The sequence below is a fragment of the Xenopus laevis genome, chromosome 9_10L (assembly GCF_017654675.1).
Source record: "Xenopus laevis strain J_2021 chromosome 9_10L, Xenopus_laevis_v10.1, whole genome shotgun sequence".
NCBI classification, from domain to species: Eukaryota; Metazoa; Chordata; class Amphibia; order Anura; family Pipidae; genus Xenopus; species Xenopus laevis.
In genome coordinates this window covers 1,436,836-1,455,801 of record NC_054387.1, presented here as the reverse complement: position 1 = coordinate 1,455,801, position 18,966 = coordinate 1,436,836, and the positions used below count along the sequence as shown (strand labels likewise).

General features: G+C 41.1%; 1 protein-coding gene across 11 annotated transcripts; it reads right to left on the bottom strand.

Moving 5' to 3' along the window:
• Positions 1-970: 970 nt before the first annotated feature.
• On the bottom strand, positions 971-14,382 carry smarce1.L (SWI/SNF related, matrix associated, actin dependent regulator of chromatin, subfamily e, member 1 L homeolog). Of its 11 annotated transcripts, none has more exon segments than NM_001085905.1 (11): positions 971-1,579; positions 1,995-2,226; positions 2,966-3,067; positions 3,958-4,130; positions 5,422-5,593; positions 6,828-6,959; positions 7,116-7,196; positions 11,334-11,438; positions 13,164-13,207; positions 13,720-13,765; positions 14,231-14,292. In NM_001085905.1, coding segments are annotated over 10 exon segments (1,272 nt in total). In that variant the 5' UTR covers positions 13,727-13,765; positions 14,231-14,292; the 3' UTR covers positions 971-1,355.
• Positions 14,383-18,966: the final 4,584 nt, after the last annotated feature.

Here is an 18,966-nt window from a genome sequence, read left to right as displayed (position 1 = left end):
AGCACTTTGTGTTAGAATAGAGGGAAGCTCTGCACCATGGCAACCCTTTGGAATCAGCTTCTTCTCTCCCTGCAATTTTGTATGTTCCGTTCTAGATTGACTATCTAGACCTCTCCCCATGGGTTGGTAGTTAAACATTTAATTTGATAGATGCAACCTTTCTACTCAAACTCTCACCAGCAGACACTTATACCAGCTCAGGCCAAAGTCAAGGACATAAGACGGAATGGATTTGCACTGTTTGGTTCCGATACCTCTCCAAAGGCACAAAAATTCCTATTTATATTTCATATTTAGTGGAATAATTTCAGACTAGACATTTCCAGTGAGCTCCAGACACGGTGTGCTAGTTCCCAGACGCTGCATGGGGAGTTGTCATTAAATGCATTAAGGTACAGGGCGTGTAGAAGAATTTCCCAAGATTAATTAGGAGGCTTTCATGACTTTGTTAAGTGCTCACCCAATATAATGGGAAAATGATCCAGTAAAACAATGAAGCTGCCAGTCTCACCATGACAGATTTATTGTGATACAGCTCTTGATACGGCAGACAGGGGCCTAATGGGAATGGCACTTCTGCAGTTCTCTATCAATTAGTTAGGGGACAAAATGTAAACGGTTGAGGGACAGAACATGCAGCCCCTTAAATCACTTGCAATTTACATTATTTTTGGTTGAATTCTCCTTTTTTCGTTCCTCCCACATTCCATCTCTTACCTGCACTCCCTGTGTAAATTGTTAGGTTAATAAGCAAAAAATGCATGCGGTGCTGTGCCTAAACACTGGACATTTCTCTCCTTACACCTGAGTGTATATACTGTGCTTTCCTCATGCAGCCTTGGTATCAGGCAAGCAGTATGGCAGCAGCTTCTGGGAAACAGAGCCAGCCAAACATTTATAACAAAAAGGAGTGGCGATTACAGTTGTAAATCAGAGAAGCTTAGAATAGATGCATGACAGACACAAAGGGATGTGTGATGGGATCATTTATTTGGAATTCATTTGTAAAAAAACAAATAAACATAAAAATTATATAAAAAAAGTTTACTTTCTATCCATCCCTCATCTCCCAAGTCCTGCTGGCTTTTTGCTTTGATAAACTAACTGGGTGAATACAAATACAGGGACACAGCGGACCCACATTTGCTGTAACTTCCTACAGATCATGGGAGGAGGATCCCCTGTGTGAGCCTTTTGTCCGATGAGAAGTGAACAAAACCTGAGGGTTACCAGGCTAAGTAGATGCTAAACGTGTGTCGTGGCACTTGCCCAATACATCTAGGAATGGCTTTCCCCGTGGCCAGCATGCAGACACAGATAACACAACAAAACAGATTTAGTTGAATCAAGAGTGTTCAGTTCTTGTGATCAGGCTCTTCCGCTACTGAGTCTGTGGTGGGTTCTTCCACGGTGCCGCTGTTGCTCTCAGAGCCAGTGTTGCTGTCGGTGGTCCCTTCATCTAGGGTGCTGTCCACTGCCTCCTGCCCATTCTCCTTGTCATCTGGGGTTGATGTTCCCTCCTCGCCATTCTGTTGGCTCTCACTGGTTTCATCTGGTGGGGGCAGGGAAGGGGTGTCTTCTAAATGAAGAAAAACAGGTTCAGTAATCCCCACATTAAAGGACAACAAAAGACAAATAGTGCCTCTATCACATACTGTATATACACATGTATCTAGGCTTCAGTAACCCGCTGATATACAAGTCAGGACCAGACCTTTGAAGGGGAACTAATGCCTTCCAAAGTATTATTACTATCAATGTGCTACTGTTGGAGGCAGTGCAGCCAGCATGAATTCATTTAAACAGGGGTATAACAATTTTCTCATTTCTGTACGAGAATCAGGCAGGAAGGAATTTTTCACTGAATGTTTTGCAGTGGGTTGGACTTGATGGTTTCCCCTCATCTCACAGACACAACTGTGCAACTAGATCTGTTCAATATCTGGAGCAAATTACTGTACTATACTCAAAAACAGAAATTCACTGGCACATACCCGTCTCCATTGGGGCCTCTTCCTCTTCAGTCTTTTCTTCTGGTTTTGCCGCTTCTTGCTCTTCCTCTGCAGCAGCGGTGGCGGCGGCGGCAGCAGCTGCATTTTGATTGCGCTCTGCTTGTTCCGCAGCCTCCTTTTCCCTCTCCTCCTGCCGCTTCCTTGCCTGCTCTTCTGCCTGGGCGATCTCTGCTGCAATCTTATCCATATCCACCTCCACCTTTAAATTACACAGCTTGACAAGGAAAGAGCAAATCTCATGTTAACACAGAACATCCAAAAACCCCCCCACTGCACCCCTCAAAAACATGCTCCAATTAAAAGGGTTGTTCACCTTCCAAACACTATTCAGACTATAAAGAACACTTTTCAATTGTTTCCCATGTCTGAAGCTAACTTTTATATTTGCCGTTTCTCTCTAACGTATCTAATTAGAGTATAAGCTTTTGTGCACAGGGTGCTCTGATCTCATTCTGGAACCATTGCTTAAGTCATTGTAAGATTCCAGTTTGTTTGATTAGAACACTTTACAGAGTCTCACAGAGCTGCTCCAGGGAGATATGAAAAGGTGAAAAATAAAACTTTGCACTTTAATATTAGAAAAACTCATCAAAATAAAAAGCAATTAGAAAAAAAAAAGTTATTTTTGGTGAACTGTTGGAAAAAAATGGATAATATTCAGGAAGGTGAACTACTCTCTCCCCGCCTTTGAGTCCCATCTTATTGGCCCCGGCCAATGAAGGTCTGTGTGCAAGTAGAGCACACTTTCCAGTCTCCCCTCATACATCCTTATAAGTACAGGGTTAGGGTTAGAGAGGAAAAAAAAAGTTGCCCCTATGTTAAAAAATTCAAAATTTGGCAAGATTCCATGTGCAGCTTCCTGTTCTGTATAAAGAAAGAATACAAAGGACAGTGCCGATACCAACGAAGAGACATTCATTTCTGAGAATGTCTAATCCTATGTGGACAATTACCCGCTTCAACTCATTGTTAAAGGACTCTGTGCTTTCCAAGAATTTTCTCTTCTTATCTTGGTGGCGATCCTCTATCTGCAACAATTCTGCCTCCAACTTGCGCTGGTAAGAGAAATAAAAGGGGACGTTAGAGGCAGAGTAAGCAAAGTGCATTGGCCAATTCATATTACTGCTTCAGCAGACTTATCTTACACTTTGTTAGAGAATAATGAAGTGTTTGGACACATTCTTATTGACTAAGTAGAAACCTCGTCATAGAACAAAGCAAGAAATGGGTTCAGCCTAACTGAAACAGATCGGGCAGACTGTCATGGTTTCTGCTCAATATACATTTATTTTGGGCAGTTTGGACACAAGGCAAACTGGACGAGTTGATGTTAAAAATGGGGATATGGTTTCCCTCTTAACATTTGTGACATATGGTATAGCCAGGCTAAAGGAGCCTTTACCAAATCCAGTTTCATGACAAACAATATATTTATTAGAGCCTTCGCTTGAGACAATTCCAGTTGTTTTCTCAGGTAAAGTTTCTGCAACAAACCAATTTGTGTGTCACTAGACTAAAGGACACATGGCAACAGGACCACGGACTATGAAAAGAAACACACGGGTTACATTCTCTTCATGTTAAAATGAGTTGCTTATTTTGGAGCAATGGGCTTGGGGTTAATTATGAGCACGCAGACTACACCCAATGATTTGGGAGCGGCTGGCTTCTGCCCTGTTTCTAGTTATGACACAGAGTAGAGACGCAGGTTTACTCATAGAATATAGGCATGCCTTTCTTTTAACACCTGGAATATGGACAGACCTCATATACCCAAAGGCGCTGAAGCCAGTAAGTGGGGTCCATATGAACACATCACAATAAAAAAAAAAAACAAGGGGAAAAAGTGAAACCTTCATTTAGCACCACAGGCATGTAATGCCAAACTTAGCTCCCCCCTAAATAAAATAAACTGCAAGGACAAATGCAATTTTCTTTCTCTTACCTGGTGCACCATGAGTGACTGAACTTGTCTTTTAAGAACCTGCATTCGAGCAGTCGTGACCACTGACCGGACATCAGGCACCACACTTTCACTCAGAATTTCACTGATCAGTCTGTGATTCCTCTGGAAACGGGCAGCTGCTGTGTGCTTCATGGAGAAGCCATCGTCATAATCTGGAGGACATAATGAAGCAGAGGCTCACAGTCAGGCATCTAGCAAGAAATGTTCACCTGTAAGGCTATGGGTCCAAAGATCCCAGCTCGGTTATCTGTCGCTATGGTAGAACTTACCCTAGCAACTACACAGTAGTTTTCTATAAAACAGTGTGCAAATATACTATCCAGGGGAAGAGGGCAGCTCAGAGGGTAGTGATGGGACTGAGTTTGATTCTGGCTTAGGTACTATCTGCAAGGAGTTTGTATGTTCTCCCAAGTATCTCAGGTTGCTCCCAAAATTGTTGAAACAGGTTAATTAGCACCTGATAAAAAAAACCTAAGAGTAGAAATCTGGTAATTTTTAGCTGGCGAGGTAGCTGTGCAGCCTGTCATTTAGTTAAATGGTATTTGGCCGAAGGGTCCTAGAGCTGTGCCAGACTTCTCCTCTGCTGCACAATATACCTATCATAGACCTGAACATTTCCATTATACAAAAACAATGAAGACAGCAAGGAACTTTCTCAGGTTTACTTTTCTTTTACAACTAAACCTACAAATGCAAATAATGCATAAAACAGTGGGTACCATCATCTCCATTTGCCACCAAGAAATGGCACCTAAACATTACAGGCACTTAATCTGGGGTGGCATGCTTTGTGGATTTTTTTGTACTTCCTGCAAGCTCATAATGAGGTCCAGTTACTGTGAGATCTCATTTGCTGCCTTAGATAAAACTGTAGCAGGATGAATGCTAGGGCAGTGTTTTTATATCTCTAGTTGTAGTCTTGCTTCTAGATAGGGGGTCTCCAACAAATGCTGGGTCTATAATGAAAGCAGAATGTGCAACAGAGAGCTTGTGTGTTGCTTCCTAGGCCACTTGCCAGATGCCACTTCATACTGAACTAACAGGTCCTATCACGTTATAGACACTGAGCTTCAGCCAGACAAACAAGTATTATAAAGGACGCAGCAATTAAAATACAAGTGTGTTGTAATACACACAAACATGTACTGCTTGAATACAGATAACGCCTAGAAATATCAGATTTTTTTTAGCCACTGTAAGGGCACCTATTTTTGAGTCTTTTCCCCCATATGTAATAAAAGGCACTAAGTTTGCCCAAGTGCAGTAACCTATTACACCAATAAGATATTTGCTTTTAATCAGGTGGCCAGTAAATCCTACCTGCTGATTGGTTGTTATGGGTTAGTGCTCCTGTGCCTTTTCTTACATACAGGGGTTTGTTGCCTAACAAGAGATGTCGGAGCCTCTTATACGTGATTTTTATAGGAAGACAAGTTGACTAACCATCAGGATCTTCAGCAGGCTGGATGCTCATGTATGGCTCCCCCTTGTCCATTCGCGACTGCCTCTGGCGACTTTCCTCCTCGAGGGCGGCTTCTGCTCGGCTTTTGGCACTGATGTAAGCGAGATAAGCAGGAGAGTTGTGGTAGGTCTTCATTGATTCATTGTATTCAATCTAAAGAAAAGAAAGAAATATTATGGGTACCGAACATATGAGTAAGTATATCAGCAATTCATGCCATGACTGCAAATCAATACGTCTAAATGGCAACGAAATGCTGTTGACATTGAAAGAAGACCAAGATATTGTGAAATTAGAATTGAAGAAAACAGCTGCGTGTTCCTTTACCCCCATGATACACCATAATGCTAGGTAAAATATCGTTATTTACACTCCCTTAAAACAACAGACCTGAATGGGTGGGTTTGTATAAATACAACAGATTAAGTTGCCTGTAGTACTGGACAGAAATGTAAAATTAAATTTTTATTTCTTAATTTCTAAGTTCCTGCTCATCTAAGCATACATGCTTACAGTTGTGCCACAGGTATTTGGTTTTGTTGCAGTTTTTGGGCAGCTTTGAGCCTTATACCCGACACCAAACTGGTGTTTTACACTGGTGGAAGAACTCCATTGTGGGATTTGTGTCTAGTAGTAGCATGAAGTGCGTAATAATAGTTAGAACCTGGTACTTTCCTTTCAAGCAATTCTTGGGGTTAATCTTTTGATTCTTGTACATGTCGGAGTGCAAACCACTGATTACACCTATATCCTGGCTTGTGCATTATTAAAAATCCGATCCACAATCCTGTTAGACAATGCATCTATATTTACATTTCCTTTTGTAGGGAGCAGTGCACCTCAGAAATATATTTAGCCAACTGGTAAAACATTTTCAATGCTAGAAAGAACTTTCCATGACAAAGCTGCCTGCATAAATACTGAAGGCCCCACCACTCAATGTTAGCAACTGACAAAGAGACTAGTGTTCTAGAGAGCAGACACAAACAACCAGGACACAATGCTTTATCAAGCTGCACTGACTCTGTGGGCTGAACAAGTGAATAAACAAAAAAATCTACATGGAAACTTTGTGAGGGCCATTTATCTACATATACAATGGGGAAGGCTAGATTTGAATAGATCTGAGCTTGAACCCATTAAAAAAAAGTTTTCAGCTTCCTTTAGAAAACTCCAGCCCACAAACTACTATATGGAACATTATTTGATATCCCTTTCGACACTTGAAGATGATGTTTTCCAGCCTGGGACCTAGTGAACAAAACTGGCAACCCTCACGTTTCAGAGAAAACAAGAGTGGCAAACCTAAGGCTCTACTGGGATGGGATTTGAAAAAAATATTGATTTTCTTTGATTTGATTGGTTTTCTACTACTAGTTCCTCGTACCTTTTCAGCTTCATATTCGTTCAAGTACTCTTGCTTCTCCTCATCGGTTAGGTCTCGCCACATCCCACCAATGATCTTGCCAATCTCCCACAACTTAAGGTCAGGGTTGGAAGCCTTCACTTGGTCCCAGACCTATTCAAAGACATTGGGGCATGGAGAGGGTTTTTATTATGGTGGCTAATGTTTTATCTATATAATGGTTTGGTGTAGTTTAGTGGCAGTTAAGTGGGGCCCTGGAATTTCATATTAGTGGTGCATAGTCTCTCATTCCCCAAACTGGTCACTCACCTTCCTGCTGTATCTCATATATGGCATCAATGGCTTATCTGGAGGCTTAGGTGGCTTTGGTATTGTAATGCCTGATGAAGCCTACAAAATGAAAACCACAAACGGATTAATAGAACGTGATGACAAATCTTTGCTTTGTATCTTTTCAGAAGGCTGCAGACATTTCCTGCTAGAGTAAAATACTTATATCATTAATAAAACACTTTTTGCCTTTAAATGGCAGCGATTACAGCACTGATATCACAAGACATATCATATATATATATATATTACAAAACATATTGTTGCCAGGCAGTTAGCATTGCTGGTCTATGGCACATAGCGTATATGTTACGCCAAGTACCAATCTTATCTTCTACTTTTATTTTGCCTGCACATAATGCATTTGCTTTAACTAGTTGCAAGTAACAGGTCCCAAAAATCTGTTTAGCTTCCCCTTACTAAACGACGGTTTCTAAAAACAAATAACACACATGAAGAAGGCTACAAGAAGTTTCCGGCCCAAACACACACAATCATCTTCTAGAAGTTGCCACTCATCATCATCATTTATAAAGCATAAGCAAGTTACAGTGAGTTTAGAACATATAGGGTTACAAAAGATCACAGAGCCCTTAATGCTAATGATGCAGAGACGAGCGGGTCAAGTACAAGAGAACCAGTTTCCGCTTCAAAAGAGTGGGCCACTGCAATGCCATCTTAATTCTTTTATATTCATTCTCCTTCCAGACACCTTCTGATCAAATCCAGACCCATGCAATAAGCAGACCGTTCCAATGGCACTTTACATAGTGACTAGATTTTCTTCTAGACTGAACAAAAAGATACTTTATCTATGCTGGGATAGATATTTTGCTTTTGAGGGCAATGTACCGTACTACATATGAAAGCAGTGACAGTACCAATGTTGGGCTGCAGATGGTGCTCACTGGCTACATTTCTCATTTTTATACTTAGAATTATCTTTTGTTACAGTCATTTATCACTGAACTGTATCAGCTCTAGAAAGTGCCATGGCCTCATTACATCATTTCTGTACATGCTCTGCTTCTGTCGTTCATTTAAAGGGGACCCGTCACCCAAAAAAAATTATTCAAAATCCTATTTTATCACATTAGTTAAGCAAAATGAACTTTAATTACACTGTATAAATTATTTGAATCTTGTTTCTTTCAGTCTGGGAATTCAAAATGATAGCAAGCATATGAAGATATGAATGCTTAAATAAAAAATAGAAATTGGATTTCATGTTTAATTTGAAAAGGACTTTTATTATACAGATTTGTGTGTCTGGGTGACAGGTCCACTTTAAACTAGATTGAATAGTGCCTGGCCCCAGCTTTGACTACACTTTGCAAATGGGCTGAGAATAATGAACGTTGGGGAGACTGGGTCTGTCCTTGGGGAGGCTAACCGCTACATACATATGTAAAATATGTGCATAACATATTCTGAAAGACCATTTTTGGAAAAAGAAAGATTTGTCCTCACTTTTCAAATGAAAATGTGCTCCTCCAAATAAAACATTATAAAAAAGGGTAATTTTTGCTATTTAAAGCGCAAGCTGACTGGTGAAGATTCTTGCCATTACAAACAGACGGCCTGGGCTTGTCTTGCCTTTTACAGGGCATCAGAGGAGCAATTCTTTCAGGCCATTTGCCTGACAATTATGTGTAATAATGGACAGAGTTAGGTACTTATGGAAAAACGTTGGTTTCTATTTCTTTATTATACAAGAGGGAGGAGTAGTTTGATAACCTACAATATCTCTGCAGAACCATGGAGAAGAGATCAAGTGTAAAATGAAGTTCCTTTCAATTGCACAGTTTTGAACTGCTCAGTGCAAAGAAATATTTAAAAACAACAAGATACTCAGCACTGGCCCTATGCCCTGAACAGAAGAATCAGGAAGAGAAAAGAAGCTGCAACTCCTGCCGCTGCACCATGAAACAGAGCACTGTCATTGGCTGATGACATTTTCAAATCTTCACAATAGAACCACGGGAGGAACGGGTTACATTACACGGTGAGCCTAAGGGGTGGGCAACTGGTTCCATCGAGCACAGACTCATGGAGCTGCAGAATATGTTTGCGCTATATAAAGGAAGGATAATAAATAATAAACAAAAAGTATACAGCTTTAGTGAATGTAAAGTGCCTTGTAACTTCCTGGTGCTATATAAATAACTAGGTCAGGGATTCCTTCAATGAAAATAAATAAGTGAATGACTTGTCAGATTAATTAATGTGGAGATGTTAAGGCTAGTACCACACAAGGGCCGAAATCAGCCTGCTGAAATACGATGAAGGTCGATTTGAGTTGTCAAAGGAAGAGGAGGCTACTGCCCACATACATCTGGAACCATTGTGTCACTCCAGCATGAACACACTTGGGGGCCGATTCACTAAGGGTCGAATATCGAGGGTTAATTAACCCTCGATATTCGACTAGGAATTAAAATCCTTCGACTTCGAATATCGAAGTCGAAGGATTTAGCGCAACTAGTTCGATCGAATGATAATTCCTTTGATCGAACGATAAAATCCTTTGAATCGATTCGAAGGATTTTAATCCAACGATCGAAGGAATATCCTTCGATCAAAAAAAGTTAGCCAAGCCTATGGGGACCTTCCCCATAGGCTAACATTGACTTCGCTAGTTTTTAGATGGCGAACTAGGGGGTCGAAGTTTTTTATAAAGAGACAGTACTTCGACTATCGAATAGTCGAACGATTTTTAGTTTGAATCCTTTGATTCGAAGTCGTAGTCGAAGTAGCCCAAAAAAAAACTTCGCAATTCGAAGTTTTTTTTACCTTCGAATCCTTCACTTGAAGTTAGTGAATCGGCCCCTTGGGTGATTTTGGTGAAGAAATTAGTGACTTTGCATTTTGCTCCAAAATCAGCCGAGTGTGTTTGCACCAGAGCCGAAACAATGGTTTCAGACTTGGGAGGAAATGGAGGCCATTGCCACATAGGGACTGAAATCATCATCAATCTCAATAGATACGGTGTGTGAACAGGACTGCAGCACTTTCACTTAAAAATAAGCAGAGTTGTCAATAATAAAAATTATTTTTTTCTGGGGGTACAATATTAATAAAGTCATTCTATTAGGAAAGTATTACTTGTGCTCGACAGACCCAGCAAACAATTTATTTCCTCACTCAAGCATGTTTAATGATGGCTTAACTGCATTCTATACACATTTCCAAAAAAAAATAAAAATGGTCATAAAAAGGTTTTGCTGAATTTGGTGTCCTGCATTCACTCAAGATACACCTTCCACATTTCCACAAAGACTTAACTGAAAGGTCTTGCTTTGTCTTTTATACACTTTATAAGATACCTAAGGGATGCACGCCAAAGAGCTACTCTGAAGAGAAACATTTTAGTATATGCTGTTGTCCAGAAAGCCAAAATAATCATATTGTAAATTCCATATTTAAAATATCCACTTTACTTGGTATATTTGTATCACCCTTTGTTCATGTGCTAGAGGAATACTGAAGTAAGACTTGGCAGGAGCACATAAAAGGAGCTAAACACAAAACTGGTTCAATCAAAGTTAATGGCCAGAAGCAAATGTCAGTTAAATTAGTTTATAAATAAGTCTCATAGGAACATGGCAATTGGGACAACTGAAATTAGCTCTTCCGGCTTGTATTGAGACTAATTCTCTATATGATTATTTACAGCTGCTGGACAACATATAAATGGTACAGGCATGGGACCTGTTATCAAGAATGCTCCGAACCTGCGGTACTCTGGATAATGGATCTTTCCGCAATTTGGGTTTCATACCTTAAGTCTAGTAGGAAATCATGAAGAAAACATTAAATAAAGCCAATAGGCTGGTTTTGCTGCCAATAATGATAATTATATATTAATTTGGATCAAGTACAAGCGACTGTTTTATTATTACACAGAAAAGGGAAATACATTTTAAAAATTTGTATTATTTGGATAAAACGGAGACAGCCTTTCGGTAATTCTCAGCTTTCTGGATAATGGGTTTCCGGATAACAGATCCCATACCTGTACATGAAGATGGTTTACATTTCTAAGTAAAAGTATTATGCAAACATGGATTAAAGCAAAGCATTCCAATCAAGGTTAATGCAAAATTCCCTTTTCACCACTAGTGTTTTAATAGCAGCTTCCCCCAAACACCAGCTTCAGCTGTGCAGTAACGCCAAGCGTGACGTTGATTCTCCTACCGTGGCCCTGCTGTTGCTGCCTGCGTTCCCTCCCAGCCTGTAGTTGTTGTAGGCAAGATGGCTGTATGGATTGTATCCCACAAACCCTGGTGTGCTGGGCATTTGCTGATGGAAACAAATGAGACAAAAAACAAATGAGAAATGAGCTCAAACTAGTGAGAAAAAATTTATATTAAAAAAATAATTTGTGGAGCTAAAAAAAAAACAAAACAAAAGAATGTGATAAGCTTATGGCAGGTAAAAGCAGCTGGGGCTTAAAAAAATACAAACCATCACTTTTAATGAAGTGTATTGGTTGATATAGTGTTTAATGAAAACTGCTGTTTCAATAAGTGAATTGTGCATAGGAATAAATGTCCTATTCTGAACTAATCACCTTAATCATTAAATTGTGAGAGGCTTTCAACAGGTAATCAATGATACCTGAAAGAGGCCAGAAATTCTCTAGTTTAATAGCACTGCATATTCACAAATGTGACAATTGCTAGGTGCTCAGGGATTCACAATTAATTTGTATATATTCAGGCCTGTCTGGGGGCTTGGTGAGTTCTATGGCCTCTAGCTAGGGTTGCCACCTTTTCTGGAAAAAAATATCGGCCTTCCTATATATTTATCTTCATTCCATATTAATAACATTGTGATATCACTGACCATCCTATATATTTATCTTTATTCCCTATTAATAACATTGGGATCACTGGCCTTCCTATATATTTATCTTTATTCCCTATTAATAACATTGGGATCACTGACCTTCCTATATATTTATCTTTATTCCCTATTAATAACATTGGGATCACTGACCTTCCTATATATTTATCTTTATTCCCTATTAATAACATTGGGATCACTGACCTTCCTATATATTTATCTTTATTCCCTATTAATAACATTGGGATCACTGACCTTCCTATATATTTATCTTTATTCCCTATTAATAACATCGGGATCACTGACCTTCCTATATGTTTATCTTTATTCCCTATTAATAATAATGGGATCAGCCATCATTTTTAACGGCCAGGCCGGTAAAATACCGGCCAGGTAGCAACCCTACCTCCAGCCTGCTTAGAAGCTCCCAAGAATTCTTTCAATTAGGTCATAAGAATACAATTAGGCTTGACAAAAAGATTAAAGATCCACTACACTGGAAAAGGTAGACAGCTCAGAGGTAAGAAACTTAAAATCCTTAGCTATGCAGTGATAGATGGTTTCAGCACTTCATATCTTACAGCTATAAAAAAAGGAACATTTTAAATGTTAGAGTGCCAGTGATTTGGGGGTTATTTCCCAACAAAGCTAAAAAGATCTGAACAAGGTGTACTTTATGAATGTGTTTAAAAAAAATATATGACCATTTTCTTACATATTTCAAAAAAGTGACGGGGAAAAGCCAAAAATTCACGCTTCACAAACACAAAAAATGACGGCACACATCAGACAGACACTTAACATGTATTTATGAGAAGCAGGTATGAGGGATTTTATTTTATAGAGATCCAAATATTCGTGGTGCCCTTTGAAATATATATATTTTTAATTTTAAACCACAAAATTGTGCTTTAAAATCAGTGCACATCCTTTTGTTGGGTTTAGGAGTCATGGATTCAATTTCATGGATTGAATTTGTCTTGTGTGTAAAGTATGGCACAGCTGTAGCTGCATTTGTAACTGTAGTGATTGTACAGGTGCCATTTCACAAGGCTGTCTGGGTTCATTTGCCAACATGCCTGAGTCTAGTGTTGCCAAACAACCTTATGTAATGGCACCATTGATTAATGAAAACATTCCCTCCTGTATAAAACAATGTGACAAGTGTCTTTTACTCACTGTAGTTGGGGCAGGGGCTGGAGGTGGAGCATATGATGGTCGCTCTGTAGAAAACACAATAAAAATGATTATGTTATTTAATGCGGGTAAAACCATAAATATATAGAAGTATAAAAACCATTGTTGAACTATGACCTCTTATTCTGTACAATTGCCTTTGATTCGTCGTTTCACTTACAGAAAAGTGGGGACTGTGTATGGAAGGAGCACACCTACGGCCAATGTCTTTTCAATCCATTTACTGCAGCAGAAAAAAACAGCACAAGCTCCTCAGCTGCAAAGGGGGTATCCCCTGAAAGCTTGTGCTGTTTTTTTCTGCTGCAGTAAATGGATTGAAAAGACATTGGCCGTAGGTGTGCTCCTTCCATACACAGTCCCTGGATACTATTTGCTTTCTGAAGCCGCCAGGAAGTGTATGTAAGTAAAATCAAGTAAGTGGTGCGCTGAGGAATTGAACTTACAGAAAAGGGACAGTTTAGCCAACACTTCAACTGGCAGCAACATGTACATTTAAAAGGCATTAAAAAACAACAATTACAGCAAAACGGGAACTTACTGGACATTTTTGCAGCTTTGTTTTATTCAGACCTCTTCCATAGAAGCTACAATAAAAAAAACAAGATGATTAGAGATGTATGCAAGGCAAGACTGATGTGTGTGGATAGATAGATAGATAGATAGATAGATAGATCCAGGGAATGTTACACTGTCTGCTAGCTAGAAGAGGAGAATATTGAATGAAGTAAATGTTTAGAGCAGGGCTGCATAGAAATCAGTACAGTCTGCAGCATCTAGCTGGACTGAAAGCTATGGAGTGAATGCAGAGAGTTAAAGTTGTGCAGTGAATAATAATAATGAGAGAGTGTAAGTGGTGCAGGGGGGTCACACAGGTAATAGATGGAGGTTCTTGTAGAAACCAGACAAAGGCTGTGAATATGCACCTCAGCATTTTCCCTTTCTCCAGCCATAAGCACATGATTTCCCAGCAAACCCCCAGTACTGCACATCCCTCCTCCCCTCACATCTGTCCTAGGCCTCCCGACATGGCGCCACCCTCACCCACATACCGAGCACCTCACACTGTTTCTTCCCTTCCTCAAGCGCCTCTCACTGTCCTCCCGGCTTCTTTGTTCCCCTTACAGGAAGCAGCGCAGCTCTATTCACTTCCGCCTTGCTATTTCCGCTACAGTCTTCCACACTGGCGGGCGGGTACTGGTGCATGCTGGGAGATGTAGTGCGACACAACAAAATGGCGCTACTTACAATTCCAACATAGAACTTGCTTAATAACATGTACACAATTATAGATCCTGCCTCTTGATGATCTTTTTGTGTAAAAATAATATGCTTTATGAAATATACACCCTCATTCAGTGAGTGCAAGTGCTCCCACACATAACATTAGATAAATGACAGGGTAAGGAGTAAGCAAGAGGGGTTCCTGAAGAAAATAATTGTTTCCTGGGGCAAAATACACATTTCTAATAGGAGTCAGACTTTAAGCACTTTGCAGCATTGTCCAGTTCAGTATAACCAACCAGGTCTGAACTGAGAACCCAAATAGGCCCTGGCATTTCTCATACACAGACAGTGAACCCAACATTTTGGAAATAAAAAGAGGGACAAAAAAGTTGCAGTGGCAGCCTGGCAAATTATTTTGACCACGCCCCTCCCAACTGTCCCGCATTACGGGGGACAGTCCAGTTTTTCTCTGCTTGTCCAAGGTACTAGCAAAGATGTCCCGTGCCGTCTGTTTCTTGTTGTCGGATCTTCCCTAGCACGGGCAGCGCGAGAGGCATCTTACTAACTTCCGTTTTTTTCCGGGCGTGTGGGTGGTATTTGGCGCGTCAGACCCAAGTAGACTTCTCTCACTGAAGTGAGCAGAGCTGACTCTTGCTATTACACTAGGAGAGTGCGGCTGCAGTGCTGGCTGCACGGCCACGAACTTGGCATGAGCAAAAACCTTTAGCAAAACAGGGGGCTGAATTTTTTTTTTATCTTTTAAAATTACATTAACTATTTGCTGACCTTGTTCAGGCCAAGGGGTGCGTTTGTGTAAAATAGGCCGTGTATTTGGGGACGTGGCCATCTAGTGCGTGTGTCCAAAAAAAAATTAGCCGCACTACGCTCGCCTAATGTTTTTGTCCCTCTTTCTTGTTCTGAAATGTTGGAAAGTATAGCCACACCCCTTAATTAACATGTCCATTTTACAAAATTTCACAGGTTATAAAAGTTTGAACATATTTCTGTGGTTTTTTTCCCAGTTATTACAGTTATGCTAATGAAGGTGAATTGCCGTGAGTCTAACTTCTCCCAAGGGACCTGTTATCTTATATTGTTACAATTACTTATCTGCTAGATACATTTGAATTGTTACAAATGTATCTTATCTTCTGTTGTGGCTGTTCTGGGCTCTCTGCCAAAAGCCAATTAAGTTAGAAACTTTGTTTCTTTTTCTGGTTGTTCAGTGCAGAGAAAAATGGGACTTTCCAAAACAAATGAGGGACTGACTGCAGGTTGAGCTGTCAAAAGAGGGACTGTGCCTCTAAAAACGGGACAGTTGGGAGGTATGATGACCCAAACTGCCCAATAAATAGTGTCTATGTCATCTAACAGCAGCCCCTCTGCTATTTCCTACAAGCCACGCATAGCCAGTCTGGGCTCTGGGCCTGGTCATAACCTGTAATGATCAGGTGCCAAAAAATATGGAGGCAAAAATGTTGCTTCTTCATGAGCGACTGCCAATATCAACAATCCTTTGAACAGTCTACATCACTTTAGAAACAGAAAGCAAAGGCCTGGCCACACTATTTGCATTTTTTGGCCTGGATCTGCTCCACATAGGGTTGCCACCTGGCTGGTATTCTACCGGCCTGACTGGTTAAAATGATGCTTGAATGCTAGGTTATTAATAGGATAAAACCGCAAGAATATAGGAAGGCCGATATTGTTTTCAAGAAAAAGTGGCAACCCTAGCCCCATATGTACAGTGACTAATTCCCCTCCTTTCAGGGCTCACACGGTGTTGTTTCCGGCTGTCTTGGCATTTTCCCAACCACAATGTTTCTGACAAAAGAGAAAATGCATTGCCTGAATTAACCCTAAGCTGGTTAAAGAACAAATGTGGGAACTGTTGTGTAGATGAAAGTGTCAGGAGTTGGAAATAGTTTCATTGTGGGTTGTAAGAGTGAGAGACAACACCAGGTCCGGACTGGGAGTCTATGGCAATTTACAGCTGCCCCTCTGGCATTTGCCAGAAACCACAGATTGCCAGTCCGGGCCTGGACAACACTGATAACTGTGGGGAAGATGATGCAGAGAATATAGTGGATTCTATTATGGAGAGGCTGTGCTAATGGCACATGGGTAAATATTGGCATTGCGTCAGGGCTAACTGACCACTTTCAGTCCTTGTTAAAGGGAAACTCATAGTTCACAAGAGCAGGCCGGTCTATACACATAAACCATAACTGTATCTCCTCTCACTGTTCACAATGTAAATCATGCTACAGGGGAGAGTGGGTACACTATGATTTGGCATGTCTCCACCCAGGGACAGGACACACTGGGCTGCAATACCCCTCTTTGGGAACTCTGATTCACAATCACACCCAGTAATAGCGTTGATTTATTTTGGTTGGTTTATTTGCAGGACACTGCACCTTTAAGTAACTTTGATACATGCAGCCTGCCAGCCAGGAACAACTTCACATAATATTATAGATAGTTTGATCACTGAGTGGCTGGGGGGGTCCCACTTATGTGGCAGTTTCTTCAGAGCCCTGAGAAGGACTCCCTTTGGCTTTCCGTGCCCTGAAAAGAGCATGCTTTGTTCTTCAGAGCCCTGACAAGGACCCCCTTTCCTTCCACACCCTAAACACCCTGCCACTGAGGTTCCCCACTGACTTTCCCCACACAGTGAGAGACAGGCATTGACAGCCTCCCTACAGCCATATACACAGGGTGTGTGTAAACTGCCTTACACGTGGTACATGATCAATTACAAATGTGTGTTTTGGGTTCACTGTTTGCTTTAGGGCGCACACATGGGTCTGGACTGGCATTAGCAGTAGCATATCAGCAGTAAAACCCTACTTCAATATCAGCAGTGCCTCCAGATGGAGACCTATTCTGCTGCTGATGGAAATTCTGCACTGATTCCCTTCTTTTTTGTGCTACAGGAGTCCCGAGCCTCTGCTACAAGGGAGAGCAGGTACACTATGATTTGTCATGCCTCCACCCAGGGTCAGGGCAGACTGGGCTGTAACATCCCCTCTCTGGGGGATGAAAAGTTGATTTTCAGGACACTGCACCTTTATATAACTTTGATACATGAGACTGCCAGCCAGGAGCAATATCACATAATATTATAGATAGTTTGGTCACTGAGGGTGGGGGGTCCCACTTATGTGGCAGTTTCTTCAGAGCCCTGAGAAGGACTCCCTTTGGCTTTCCGTGCCCTGAAAAGAGCACGCTTTGTTCTTCAGAGCCCTGACAAGGACCCCCTTTCCTTCCACACCCTAAAAACCCTGCCACTGGGGTTCCCCCTGACTTTACCCACATACAGTGAGAGACATTTTCTCTCATTCTCCTTCCTTGTCTCTCAGCATTTACTCTGCAGGCCTCCTGCCTCTCAGCTTCTCTCCCAGCACTATACACAGGGTGTGTGTAAACAGCCTTGCAGGTACATTATGATTTGGGGGAGCCTCCAGCCAGGGGCAGGGCAGATAAGGCTGTAATACCCCTCCCTGGGAACTTCCCTGATGCGCAATAACCCCCAGAGATAGGGTTGGTGTATTTGCAGGACACTGCCCCTTTAAATATATATATATTTGATACATGAGCCTGCCAGCCAGGAGCAATGTCACATAATATTATAGATAGTTTGGTCACTGAGTGGCTGGGGGGGTCCCACTTATGTGGCAGTTTCTTCAGAGCCCTGAGAAGGACTCCCTTTGGCTTTCCGTGCCCTGAAAAGAGCACGCTTTGTTCTTCAGAGCCCTGACAAGGACCCCCTTTCCTTCCACACAGAGTGCGCTTTTCTGCCACTGGGGTTCCCCACTGACTTTCCCCACACACAGTGAGAGACATTATCCCTCACTATCCTTCCTTCTCTCACACAACTCCCTCAGCAGAACTTCCTGTCAGCCTCTCTCCCAGCACTTCCTGTCAGCTCCCAGGGGTGGAGACTCCTCCCACTACCTGCACAGAATCACCACAGAGGAAAGACAAATCTACAAATGTCTCACATGAATCATAGATATAACAGCAATTAGTGACAGAGTAAAGAGACAGACCCAATACCATGGGGGGATATAGCAAACAAGTAGAGGTTCAGTAGCTGGATCCAAATATGAGCCTTCTTTAATCCATTTCAGTAAATATTCTACATCTATATTCCTGCAAGCGAGTTTAATTACTGATGGACAAGTGGATCACACTAAATAGTCGCATAATTCTGCCCAATAATAAAGACAATTCCCACTGCCCATCACTGAACAATATCCAGTGGCATATTTCTAAAGTTATGTGAATAAAAGAACATTACAATACACTGCCCATATTAAAGTACACGTTATTAATGGTTTTATTTGTAAAGCTGTGTAATAAATGTATTTACGTGAGTGGAAATAGTTTGCTAAAACCATTGTGGGCCTCTACACTTTTATTGGTTACGACTTCTTATGGCACAATTCCTTTCCTACCTCAATTACTCTCTATTGCTTCAATATGTTACACAGGCCTGAGGTGGAATCTCGTCCATGACTTTTCACGTGATAAATCTTTTTCTCACTGAATTCAA